Source organism: Bos mutus, chromosome 9, assembly GCF_027580195.1.
Source record: "Bos mutus isolate GX-2022 chromosome 9, NWIPB_WYAK_1.1, whole genome shotgun sequence".
NCBI lineage: Eukaryota > Metazoa > Chordata > Mammalia > Artiodactyla > Bovidae > Bos > Bos mutus.
The window spans coordinates 26,210,170-26,224,831 of NC_091625.1; the positions used below are offsets into that span (position 1 = coordinate 26,210,170).

At 37.5% G+C, this 14,662-nt stretch overlaps 1 protein-coding gene across 2 annotated transcripts in view; it reads right to left on the bottom strand.

Moving 5' to 3' along the window:
- The window catches only part of RNF217 (ring finger protein 217), a 123,074-nt gene that overhangs the window by 17,839 nt on the left and 90,573 nt on the right, over positions 1-14,662 (bottom strand). For both annotated transcript variants that reach the window (XM_005890130.3, XM_070376298.1), the window contains exon 3: positions 11,178-11,342. In XM_005890130.3, coding sequence (XP_005890192.2) covers positions 11,178-11,342 — 165 coding nt within the window. The remainder of the gene's footprint in view (positions 1-11,177; positions 11,343-14,662) is intronic.

Below are 14,662 nucleotides of genomic sequence, written 5' to 3' on the forward strand. Positions count from 1 at the left end.
GCCTCTTCTCACTTCCAGCTATCTATCAAGATCAGACAGTTTCAGCCCCAGGATATTTATCGAGCCCTTCTCCTCTTCTCCAGCCTTTGACCATTACCTTAGCTCAAACAATCATCATTTCCTTCTAGATGTCTACAACTACCTTCATATGATCAACAGCAACCAACCTAAAATATTGATATAAATTGGATACCACACCATTCCCTTGTTTACAACTTTCAGTCTGGAGGATGAAATCCACATTTCTTAACATTGCACGCAAGGCCCAGGCTTCTGTTTTTATCTGTTACCCCACCTTTCACCACTTCCTTCTGTGAACCTTACTCTAAAGGAACCACAAAATACTTGTGGCTCCACTACACAACACTCATTTCCTGGCTCTGTGTCCTGTCCTTTAAGTGTTATATTCTCACCCCTGGATACCTTTCCTTATATCAAAGTCCACCCAGGAATTCTCGATAACATAGCTCTCCCTGGTTCCCCAAGATGAATGGAGATACCCCCTTTACCATGAACTCATCTATAATACTCTATGCAAAGCCCTACTGAAGCGCAACAGTGTTTTGTCATCTTCCCGCGTAACCTCTGTGTTCCCTTACGTGGGTTTCATGAGAAAAACGACCATGTTGTACAAAGCCTGTGATGGAGTCTCACTAAAAGTGCATATAAGGAGTAAAGTAAAATGACATTAATTCACTCATCAACTGTCCATTCAGTCCTGAACAGTGCCCAGCACTGCTTTTAAATGTTCAAGGTATCTCAAGGAAAAAAACAGATCAAAACCCCTGCTCTCACGATGCAAAATGTATCCACTATTTTAAATAGTGCTAGCAATATGGTGCTATGGAGGAAAAAACAAAAAACAAAAAAACAAAGCCTATAAAGGGTATAAGGTAGGAGAAAGTGATTACTGAGAAGCTGAATTTTGTTCGAAGACATGAAGGGAGAGAGCTGGGTGTGCAGGTATCTGGGGAATGCATATTTCAGACAAAAGAAGAGCAGGTATGGAGACCCTGAGAAGAGAACACGCCTGGTGCTTCTGAAGCATAGCAAGGAGGGCAGGGTGGCTGGAAGAGGGCGAAGGGAGTGGAAAATTAGGTCAGAGGGACAATGGGGTGGAAGTGTGAGCAGGGTGTGATGTGTCATATAGTCACCGTAAGGACTAGCTTTTGCTCTGTGTGAGAAGGGAGACGTGGAGGATTTCGAGCAGGGAGTATGTAGTCTTCCTTATGTTTAAACAGTCTCCTTCTGGCTGCTGGGTCAAGACACCGTGAAGAGTAAGAAACCATCAGGAGGTTGTGGAAAAAGTCTTGGAGAGAAAAAGATGTTGATGTCCTGATCCAGATTAGTGACAGTGGGGGTGCTGAGATATAGTCAAATTCTGAAGATATTTTGATGGTACAATCTACAGAAGATTATGACTGATGATATGTGGGGTGTGAGAGAATGAGGTCAGATTCTTGACTTGAGCAGCTACAAGGTTGGCGCCACCATTCACTGAGATGCAGAGACTACGAGAAGGTCCTTGGGGACAGCAGAGGGATCTATGTTGGAGCAGTCCATGAGGGCAAGCAAGTGAAGATGCTGCTTATGCACTGGGATGCAGATCTTTCCCCATACCTCTCCAAACTGTCGATTCGCCTACTGACTGCTGCCACCAGCAAAACGTGTACCCTGTCTGGAATTCTAAGTTGAGTTTACAGCAGAAATAAAAAACAATTTTTAAAGCTGGAAATGAAATGAAAAGGAAAGGAAATGAACCATCATAGAAAGCTTTAAATCCTTTAGAAACACTGGCCCCATTGGTATCCACACAGAAAATGGGCAGAGTTTTACTCCACTCTTCTGTGTCTACACAGCTCACTAGAAATCCTCTCAGAAGCCCACATCTCTGTCAGAGGCTGTCCACATGGACTCTCAGCCCCTTGGAGATGTTTCAGAATTTCTTTGGTAAGGGGATGTTTGGCAGTCAAAAAGGTGGTTGATGCTGACAGTTTGGGTTGTTCTTCAATGTTTCAGACATTTTGCTTAGAAGAGTATTAGGTCCCATCCATATTATTTTCTAATACACTAGACTATTAGAGAGTCTATTTATAAATATATGAACACGGAACCTAACTTCATCTTATATATAAACACAAAATATTGTTTGCATGCTTTTAATAGATAATTTTCTAATTACTATATAACTATAGAATAAACTGAGAAAGATTGATTGATTTAGACTCTAACTCCATTTTATATATGTTTCAAAGATTTATGTGTGGTTTTAATGTATCCTGAATTTTCTAGCAATATAATCACATGTATTCATATGTATATATGCATACATTTATAAGCATACATACATACATATAAATATAATATTTTGTCTTCAAATAAAAGGATAGGTATTGATAATATTTAAGCTTCCCTTCATGGTTTCCTAAATCCAAATTTGTGAGCCCATTTTAAATGGGTTCAAAAATCTGATTGCTTCTTCTTGTCTTTTAATGCCATGGTACCTGAACATTTACATGTTGAAATATTCACTTATTGTTATTCTATTCTACTATCCTATAAGAATAACAACAAGGGAATATATAATATTTGTTATTCTATATTATTTTGTTTATATGTATTTATTTGGTATTCTATATTTTTTTAAAATGGGGATTCCCTCATAGCTCAGTCAGAAAAGAACCTGCCTGCAGTTCAGGACACCTGGGTTTGATCCTGGGTCAGGAAGATACCCTGGAGAAGGAAATGGCAATCCACTCCAGTATTCTTGCCTGGAGAATCCCATGGACAGAGGAGCCTGGCAGGCTATACTCCATGGGGTCGCAAGAGTCAGATACGACTTAGCAACTAAACCATCACATATTAAAATTAGGACATGATTTTTAATGAAATGCTGTATGTACTAACATTATACATTTAATCTTGGGCAGCTAATCAACATCAAAGCTATTAGTCATAAAAAATGGGTCATGGATGCAATACAGTTTATATCCTAGAAAATATCTGCCACCAAACAATCAGGCTCTCCTCACAACTAATGTCTAGATTTTGGCATTTCAAGAAAACAGTAGCAGTGATAACTACTGCATCAAACTTAGTGATGTCAGGCAATCTGGAGAGTTAAAGTGGGTGATCAGTGGTCAAGGAAAAGCTATTTTATCCTCTATAAGAGGCACTATCTAAAAGCAGTCACCAGCCCCTGAACATACGTTTGCAGTGGCACGTGAAGTGCCAGAGAACTGCAGGGTTATCTAGAAAATCCAACGTTAATATTCTAAATTCTTTCCTTAGCAACCATAAGCTACACAGCTGTAGCTCAGATATAAGAACTCATAGAGATTTGTGCTAATTTGATATGAACAGGAGGAAATTAATCATTTCCGTGAATCAATAAATTTTTTCCCCAGAGCAGCCTTTTATAGGATTTAAGAGAATAAAATATCTGAAGGGAAATATCTTGACAAGTAAATTCCTTTAATTTCAAATTCATAATAAATTATGGATGAATATAATTCACTTTTCCCTGCCTGCCTTTTGGCCCAGTTACTTAGCCTCTCTGAAGCTGTTTCTGTATCTTTCTTACAACTTTCCTTAGAGATTTAAATGAGACAATAAATGTAACTCACACACTATTGAACCTATCATTTTATTATGACTGTTGCTGTTGTTCCGTCACTAAGTCCCATTCAACTCTTTGTGACTCCATGAACTGCAGCACGTCAGGCTTCCCTGTTCTTCACTGTTTCCTGGAGTTTGTTCAAACTCATGTTCACTGAGTCAATGATGCCATCCAACCATCTCATCCTCTGCCGCCCCCTTCTCCTCCTGTGAAACATCTTAGCTTCATCAAAAAGCATTTAATAATTAAGATCTGGATGGCACACTGGAACTTAGCATCTTAGTATCACATGTGAGGATTTGATGAGATAACTAATAAAACTGCACAACGGCAATGGAGAGTAATATGTAATTAATATCAGTACATGTAGGTAGTATTGCTATTATTATTGCTGTGCAAACACCACAAAGAAAGACAGAGCACTATATACAAAGGCATTTTATGAATAAAATAAGATGGCATATTAGAACTCAGCACTCCCTGTTCACGTCTTGGCATTTCTTTAAAAAAAAAACAAAAAGAGAGAAGTGTCCTGCCTCCTACAAATAGGAAATATGTTGACATTGAAATAACAAAAAAGAGAAGACTCTACACATGGACATCACCAGATGGCCAACACTGAAATCAGACTGATTATATTCTTTGCAGCCAAAGATGGAGAAGCTCTATACAGTCAGCAAAATCAGGACCGGGAGCAGACTGTAGCTTGGATCATGAACTCCTTATTGCCAAATTCAGACTTAAATTGAAGAAAGTGGGGAAAACCACTGACCATTCAGGTATGACCTAAATCAAATCCCTTATGATTATACAGTAGAAGTGAGAAATAGATTTAAGGGACTAGATCTGATAGAGTGCCTGATGAACTATGGATGGAGGTGCATGACATTGTATAGGAGACAGGGATCAAGACCAGCCTCAAGAAAAAGAAATGCAAAAAACCAAAATGGCTGTCTGAGGAGGCCTTACGAATAGCTGTGAAAAGAAGAGAGGTGAAAAGCAAAGGAGAAAAGGAAAGATACACCCATCTGAATGCAGAGTTCCAAAGAATAGCAAGGAGAAATAAGAAAACCTTGCTCAGTGATCAGTGCAAAAAAACAGAGGAAAACAATAGAATGGGAAAGACTAGAGATCTCTTCAAGAAAATTAGAGATACCAAGGGAATATTTCATGCAAAGATGGGCACAATAAAGGACAGAAATGGTATGGACCTAACAGAAGCAGAACATATTAAGAAGAGGTGGCAAGAATACACAGAAGAACTATACAAAAAAGATCTTCAAGACCCAGATAATCACGATGGTGTGATTACTCACCTAGAGCCAGACATCCTGGAATGTGAAGTCAAGTGGGCCTTAGGAAGCATCACTACGAACAAAGCTAGTGGAGGTTATGGAATTTCAGTTGAGTTATTTCAAATCCTAAAAGATGATGCTGTGAAAGTGCTGCACTCAATACGCCAGCAAATCTGGAAAACTCAGCAGTGGCCACAGGACTGGAAAAGGTCAAGTTTTCATTCCAATCCCAAAGAAAGGCGATCCCAAATAAAGCTCAAACTACCACACAATTGCACTCATCTCACACACTAGCAAGGTAATGCTCAAAATTCTCCAAGCCAGGCTTCAGCAATATGTGAACCGTGAACTTCCTGATGTTCAAGCTGGTTTTAGAAAAGGCAGAGGAACCAGAGATCAAATTGCCAACATCTGCTGGATCATCGAAAAAGCAAGAGAGTTCCAGAAAAACATCTACTTCTGCTTTATTGACTATGCCAAAGCCTTTGACAGTGTGGATCAAAATAAACTGCAGAAAATTCTGAAAGAGATGGGAATACCAGACCACCTGACCTGCCTCTTGAGAAACCTGTATGCAGGTCAGGAAGCAACAGAACTGGACATGAAACAATAGACTGGTTCCAAATAGGGGAAGGAGTACGTCAAGGCTGTATATTGTCACCCTGCTTGTTTAACTTCTATGCAGAGTACATCATGAGAAACGCTGGGCTGGAAGAAGCACAAGCTGGAATCAAGATTGCCAGGAGAAACATCAATAACCTCAGATATGCAGATGACACCACCCTTATGGCAGAAAGTGAAGAAGAACTAAAGAGCCTCTTGATGAAAGTGAAAGAGGAGAGTGAGAAAGTTGGCTTAAAGCTCAACATTCAGAAAACTAAGATCATGGCATCTGGTCCCATCACTGCATGGCAATTACATGGGGAAACAGTGGAAACAGTGGCTGACTTTATTTTTTTGGGCTCCAAAATCACTGCAGATGGTGACTGCAGCCATTAAATAAAAAGACGCTTACTCCTTGGAAGGAAAGTTATGACCAACCTAGAGAGCATATTAAAAAGCAGAGACATTACTTTGCCATCAAAGGTCCGTCTAGTCAAGGCTATCCTTTGGTTTTTCCATTGGTCATGTATAGATTTGAGAGTTGGACTATAAAGAAAGCTAAGCACCAAAGAATTGATGCTTCGTGGTGTTGGAGAAGACTCTTGAGAGTCCCGTGGACTGCATGGAGATCCAACCAGTCCATCCTAAAGAATATAAGTCTTGAGTGTTCACTGGAAGGACTGATGTTGAGGCTGAAACTCCAATACTTTGGCCACCTGATGTGAGGAGCTGACTCATTGGAAAAGACTCTGATGCTGGGAAAGATTGAGGGCAGGAGGAGAAGGGGACGACAGAGGATAAGATGGTTGGATGACCGAATCAATGGACTTGAGTTTGGGTAAACTCTGGGAGTTGGTGATGGACAGGGAGGCCTGGTGTGCTGCAGTCCATGGGGTCGCAAAGAGTCGGACATGACTGAGTGACTGAACTGAACTGAAATAAAATAAATGACTTAATTACCCTTAATTCATAAATCACATTACTTATATATCAGCCTACGAAGTGTATAACTTCCTAATTAATTCTCTCTTCAATGCTTTGTAAAATGTCCTAAATAGTGATACGTGGTTATTTATGTAAGAGAAAAATTCAAGTGGTCAGCTGCCTGTCATCTTGTTGGCTATGACTGTATTTTTTCCACATTATATAAATGTTTACATAAATATTTCTCTTATCTGACATTAACGAAGAAGGTAATTTGCAGCAGGGATGTTTAAATTTTCCAATTTAAAAAAGCTAACCATTTTGAGAAATAGTAACCCAAACTTTGCTTTAGTAAACCATTTATTCAAAGTGTAACTTTTATGTGAGGATAAAAATGAAAATGCAACAGTCACATCCTTAGAGATTGCAGGGGCAAACGTAGATGCATAAGCAGCTCCAGAAATCTGATGTTAGAGTCCTTCTGTTCCCTTGTTAGGTTTTATTTACTTTTTTTTTATTTTATTTTATTTTTAACTTTTACATAATTGTATTAGTTTTTCCAAATATCAAAATGAATCCGCCACAGGTATACATGTGTTCCCCATCCTGAACCCTCCTCCCTCCTCCCTCCCCATACCATCCCTCTGGGTCGTCCCAGTGCACTAGCCCCAAGCATCCAGTATCGTGCATCGAACCTGGACTGGCAACTCGTTTCTTACATGATATTTTACATGTTTAAATGTCATTCTCCCAAATCTTCCCACCCTCTCCCTCTCCCACGGAGTCCATAAGACTGTTCTATACATCAGTGTCTCTTTTGCTGTCTCGTACACCGGGTTATTGTTACCCTCTTTCTAAATTCCATATATATGCGTTAGTATACTGTATTGGTGTTTTTCCTTCTGGCTTACTTCACTCTGTATAATAGGCTCCAGTTTCATCCACCTCATTAGAACTGATTCAAATGTAAGAAAGCTGTGGTACATATACACAACGGAGTATTACTCAGCCATTAAAAAGAATACATTTGAATCGGTTTTATTTACTTTTAATCATGAACTATTTCCAACATTTAAAAATTAAAGATAATGGTATAATAGACATGCATGAATTTATCACCCATTTTTAATAACAGTAACATATTACAATATTTAAGAAATATTTTTGAAGAGATAATACTTACTTATATATGCATTTTAAATAAAATTGTTTCTTTCACTTCCTACTGGCTTTAAACTGGTTTGCCCCAAAGTATTGGGTAAAAGGGACTGAAAATATGTTCAGCTTTCTTTTAAAGTACATATTTTTAAAAATATACTCAATTCAAAATATAAGAACAAAGTATTTTGTTATTATTAAATTATTAAATAAGCATTAAAAATACTTGAAATGCTAAATAATAAGAACTGATCATACAGAAATAGTTTTTCAAGCTATTCTGGTGATAAATTGTTTCAATCTTTCAGGAAAACAAATTGGCAATATATGTACCAAATATTGAATATATTGATGTCCTTTAACCTAGTGATTCTATCTTCAGAAAAGGTCCAAAATATGGAAAAATATATATTCCAGATGAATATCATTAACAAATTATAACATAGGGATATATTTTTAAAGAATTCCAAACCCAAACAAAACCAGCTTTGGTATCTAATAGGTGGAGGATATTTAAGCAAATATTACATAGTTAATAAATGTTGGGATTCCCTGGTGGCTCAGATGGTAAAGAATCTGCCTGAAATGCAGAAGACTTGGGTTTGATCCCTGGGTCGGGAAGATCCCCTGGAGAAGGGAATGGGAACCCACTTCAGTATTCTTGCCTGGAGAATTCCATGGACAGAGGAGCTTGGCAGGCTACAGTCCATGAGTTGCAAAGAGTCAGACATGACTGAACAGCTAACACTTTCACTTTCTTTCACTTAAAACATGCTATAAAACTACTTATTAACTTGAGAATGGTTTGAAAAGTTAAATGGAAAAAAACACGGGATATCAAATTATCCCCATATTACGATTCTTTTTTAAGTTACTCAAATAGGGGAAAGATCAAAGAGCAACAAGACACTGATATGTTAATAGTGAGTATACTAGAGTGGTGAATTCTTTTTCTCTATTTTTCAAATTTCTATCATATGTTACATGACCTTTATGAAAAAAATTACTTAAAAATCAAAATAATTATCAAAATTATGGATCGATCTAATATACCCATGCAGGGTACATAAATATACTTTGGTCCCAACAAAATTTTAAATACACTTGATTATCATTAATAAAAACATATTCATATGAAAATATATGATAATTGTTTTGTTCACCTGGAAGCACTATATGAAAATTTTTTTCATAAGCTCCTAGCATTTTCCGTTTTCACTTATAAATCTTAAAAGAGTAGTTAGGAAAATAAAGCCTTGGCCCATAAAAAAAAGCATTAATTCACTGAGTAATCTCTCTCCCTGTGGATTTCTACTCTTAGAGAGGTTTCATGGGTAAAAATAAAATTTATGGCCCAACAACAACAAAATCAAATTAAGAAAATACAAAATTTTAAAGTCACATGCTTCAAAAAACATTAAAACAATCCGTATTCAAAACAAGTCATAAAATATGATGTAACCTGACACAGATTTCATGGAACCTGAATCTCACCAGAAAGTGGGTTCTCTGCTCCACATGGAATGAATGTAAACTCATTCCATGGTTCCTCGGCCCCTTTCCCTTCTAATCAGAAGGTAATTCCTTTTAAAACCTCAACTTTTTAGCTATTATTTCAAAAGAAAACCAGCATGCATGATTTCTCTTAACTGTTTATATTTGTTAAAACTGTGGGGAATCGTCAGCGCATTCAGTAAATTCCTTACAGTTGGGTGCTTTTTCTTTCAATAAATCAGAGTCTATTTAATGTTAGATGGAGGGATTACAGTAACAAATGTTATGTTTTTATGTACTATCTCAAATATCCCTAACATGTAATGTTGCAGTATTCTTCATTGAGAACACATTCTGTGAGCCAGGCCAACTGGCAACTGTTTCACAGCTTTTCAGAGAAATATAAAGTATTATGAACAAAGTGTCAAATAGAATGACTTAAACAGGGCTCCTGAACTCCTACTGGCCTTTATTTAGTTTGAAACGCAGCAGTAGCTTTGAATAAACTGAAAAGGCAGGAGGAAGGGGGAAAGGCCTCATTCTCCCATTGTTCTTCAACGGGTGAAAAATAAGTGTACAGAGCAATCGATGGAGCAATCTGAAACAGTCTTAAAACCAAAGGGATAACTGTAGATGGATTTGCCTTCTACAGACAAACAAAGGAAGCTTTTAAACTCAGACATCCATAGATACCACTTTTAATAGGGCCAGGCCATCCAAACTATTTCAAAATTTTCTTCCAGTTGCTAAGAACACAACATGTTATTTTAGGCAATGCTTTACTGACTATTAATATACATATAAACTAGTGACACTGGTGTAGTCAATCTGTGCATATATATATATATATTCATCTATATATTTCATGTATATTTTCATCTATAAGCTTCAGAATATACTTATATTACTTCAAGTTGGGTTCACATGATTAATTTTTAAAATTTTTCTGATAATTCAAATTTCCTTTACCTTGGTGCTAAGTTCTCCTGAAAGAAATGGCAAAATTATTCTTGAAAGAAAATTTGGCCCAGTTTAGACATGATTTTCAAAAATAAATTTGGCAAAAAATGAAAACCACACATGGTGGAGTATACATATACATATATACACATATAATTTTCTGCATTGAGCTTTAGAAAGAGAAAAACTTCAACAGATCCCTACCCGGTAAGCATCAAATCCAAAGTTTTCTGGCTGGATTTATGTGCTGATTTCTCTATAGGAGAAATTCCTTTCCCTGGCTATCTGCACAGTTGACTTTCAACATCTAGGTCTCTGCTCAAACGCCTGCTGACTCTTGATTATTTGCATGATTATCAAGAGAAAATTGAAAAATGGGATCCATAAAGACCTGAAGCTTTTAGCTTCTCCCTCACCAGATTTACTAAAAAAGGAAATGGCCAGTTTAATATAATCCTAAAATGATAAGCAATGTCAGAGAGAAACAAACAAAAACAAAGGCTTACAAGGATTCAGAGCCTACCTAATTGAGAAGTGATTATAGTGTAGTTTGCTAGTGTAAACTAGAAATAATACTTTATATACTTTTTATATGAGTTTTTTCCTATATATAAATTTCCATTTTTAAATGGAAAATAAGGATTTTGAAGTTTAAGACCCATAGTTACATGTAGACTCCTTAAATTTTGAACTATCGCCAGTCCAGGTTCGATATAGGATGCTTGGGGCTGGTGCACTGGGATGACCCAGTGCACCAGCCTGGATGGAACGGGGAGGGAGGTGGGACGGGGGTTCAGGATGGGGAACATGTGTACACCCGTGGCAGATTCATGTTGATGTATGGCAAAACCAATACAATATTGTAAAGTAATTAGCCTCCAATTAAAATAAATAAATGTAAATTAAAAACAAAGCAAAACAATGAAATATAATGTGAATAAAAATATACACTATATATTTTTTCTATATAAAATCTTCATTTTAGCTATATAATTACTCTTCTAAAATGAAACAGCAAGTATTCTTTTTCTCCACGCCTGCATTAGGAAAGTTACACATAGAATCACTTCAACATTGTAAATATTATCGTTCAGTGACCCCCTTCCTCCTAACGGTGGTCTCACCTTGCACTTTGGACACTTCTGGGCATTCCGCTGCCCGTGCTCAATTTCGCTGGCCCAGTGACGCAACAGTTTGTCTCCTTTTTTGTACTCCTTGCAGTTAACACCTTCATGCCAAGGAGAGTGGCACTTAAAACACCAGACGAATTGGCAAGTGGGGCACTGGATCTGTGTAAGGAAAAGTAATGTTAAGTACTAGTGGATATATTTAAAGTGTCTAAGAAGATAAGAATGGTGATGCTTGGAGAAATTAGCTGAAAGGCTATAATTGGTCCAAATTTAAAATACCTCCCCCTGGATAAAACCAAAACTACAGTAAGATATGACTATTCTTATATTAAAGGAGGAAAGAACGGCTTTGGCCTGGATGATCTGGCTGTCTGTAGACCAGTAGAATTAAACACTTGGGATGCTTTGGAAATCAATTTGGCCTTAAGAAAAGCCCTCAAATTGAAGCACAGAGGTAAAATCTGAAGGTCAAAATGCCCCGAATCCCTACTCAGGCTACCACCCTGGAACTTGCCTGGCCCTTGAACCAGCTTCCCAGGCATTTCCATTGCTCTTGGCTTCATTCACTTTTGTAAAATCAAAGCCCCGCCCCCCCACCCCCAAGATGTTTCATCAAATAAAAAACACTCCAGCAAATGAACCACTACACCAACATTTGCTATGATAATGGATATCCCTGGTTTGCTATTCATATAAGGGAGATTAATCATAAAAATAATACGAAGGATCTTATTAGAAAACTGAATGTATGGTGGTCTTGTGGCCTGTACCTGGGAAACTATCAGAAGATATCTTTGCATGGTCACTATGCAGAGGTGTATAGAATGCACATATATGTTTTAAAAATATCTGTCTTCCTCTTGACAAGAAAGACATTTTATCTGACTTTCTGCATTTTGAATAACGATGGAGTATCCCACTCTCAAACCATATTTCTGGTCCTCACTCTAGAAACATATGGGCATAACTTGACTTTTCTATGTGATTAAAGTGATTAATAAAATGTGTCACTATAAACAATGTAAGTGACTATTCTCTGTGCTCCTGCTTCTTACTTCACTGGGCAAGAGTGAATTTACTGACTATACTTTGAAGATGAGTTAGCAAGTCTTTTGGTAAACTGTACACAATGTCGCTACTTTGTTTTTTTGAAAACAGTGGTTCCAATCTACAGGGTAACTGAATGGCAGTTACAGTCAACTCTTCTGTTATAACTCTAAGCACTGCAACATGCAGTCAAAATAGATAATGTTCTTCCTGTGCAAATATGAGCAACAAAAATACTTTTGCTTCTAACTTGATAGCAAAAGAAAACAGCATTTTGTCATCAATTTTTAAAAATCTTCATGTATATTTATTAAAATGCTGTTATATGATAATGTTTATACTGTTGTATTACATGCATTATTTATTTTTATCAACAAACTAATGCTCCAAAGTCAGTATGAACAACATAAATTTACAGATGAGGAAACTTATGCTCACAGAGATTAAATAACTTGCCCAGAGACACAGAGCAAGTAAAATTGTGACTCCAAGGCCAGCATTCTTTCCATTGTGTTAAAACACTTCCTCATACTAAACAGCATTCTTACTTTGATGATTGAAAAGTAAAATGTCAAAGTCGAAGAAAGTCATGTGGTTAATCTAATCAGTAAATTAGAATTCTATAACACTAAAAATATAAGGTTAATTTTGAAAATCTCTTTCAAGATTTTACTCAGATAAATTAGGAAATCCCTTGTGCTTTTTAAAAAGATGATTTTTTTAGTCATTTAAAATAACCATTTTTGCCTTTTCTGATCATTAAAGTTAAACTAATTTATTTTTAAAGTAAGAAGACTGAGTCAAAGAAGGTAAACTCCAGGTAATAAAACAATGTAAAATGATCACTGAAAACAATGAAGGACACATGTAAATATCATATGGGGCCTATATGAATATAATTTTTAATATAATGAATGAAATGGGGAAGTAAAAAAGACTCACTTTACCTCTTGCTTCTGCCACTATGACAGAGGGCTTGAATATTCTATTAGACATTATACACAATTCTAAATTACTGAACTCTACCTTTGTTAAATTAAAAAAAAAAAAAACCCTTGGTTTTTAATGCCAGTCTTAGATTATGTTTATGAAATGAATAGCCAAAGAATAACTGTAACATGTGCCTTGAAACTGGGATTAACTGAAAGGATGTCAGACACCATAATGGCTCAAGGATCTTTATGACTGATGCTGAATTATCTTATCTACAGATCTCGAATGAAGACAATTAGAAATATATGGTTCTCCTAAGGTACCAGAATGATAAGGAATCAGGTATTTGGTGTCCACCCCAGGATTCTGGCTTCCAACATCACACAATAAACAACTAAGTTTCACTGCAGAACCTGCTGCCAGACAACAAAGACTTGGCAGCAAACTATGAAAGGAATTTTGCACCAAGTTCTCAAGTGAAGATAAATAACTTAAATTCAGACCCGCCTGCTTACTGTCTCTCACTGAAAACAGGAAAATAACTATTGCCTTACTTTGGATTCCCTCATAGCTCAGTTGGTAAAGAATCTGCCTGCAATGCAGGAGACCCTGGTTTGATCCCTGGGTTGGGAAGATCCCCTAGAGAAGGAAAAGCTACCCATTCCAGTATTCTGGCCTGGAGAATTCCATGGACTAGAGTCCATGGGGTCACAAAGAGTCTGACACGACTGAGCGACTTTCACTTCACTTAGTTTGGATTAAAATAATACAAGGACTAACAGGCAATCCCAACCACCTTGTTATTCAAAGACTGCGCCTAAATTGTTTAAAGATTGACTTTTTCGTTTGACGATGACTTATTCACTCCAACCTTCAGTTCAGTTCAGTCGCTCAGTCGTGTCTGACTCTTTGCGACCCCATGAATCACAGCACGCCAGGCCTCCCTGTCCATCACCAACTCCCAGAGTTCACCCAGACTCATGTCCATCGAGTCGGTGATGCCATCCAGCCATCTCATCCTCTGTCGTCCCCTTCTCCTCCTGCCCCCAATCCCTCCCAGCATCAGGGTCTTCCTTAACCATACTCAAAGTTGGACTCATACGAAATACCTGTAGACATTAACACTATCTTCCTCCATATGAAATGCCATCCCATAATCACAGACTTCCCACATGGAGTGCCTGCCTTCTGAGTAATTATATTCACATACAGGTTACCGTGCTGTATCCATGCTATTCAGAGTGTAGTGCAGCATCACCTGGGAGCTTGTTGCCGTCAAAAATTCATGTCTCACCCCAGACCTACTAAACCACAGCCTGTGGTTTCACAAGGTCCCCACGTTAAAGTTTGAGAAGCACAGCTCTGAAGGACTGACCCCATTGCAGTGGCCACACCTGATCACACCAGGAATGAGTCCCTAAGCTAAAAGCAGGGGTCTGCTTGATGGCAAGCAATCTATGAGGCTGCAGGCAGAAGCTTTGTGCAAAGCATGCTCCTTG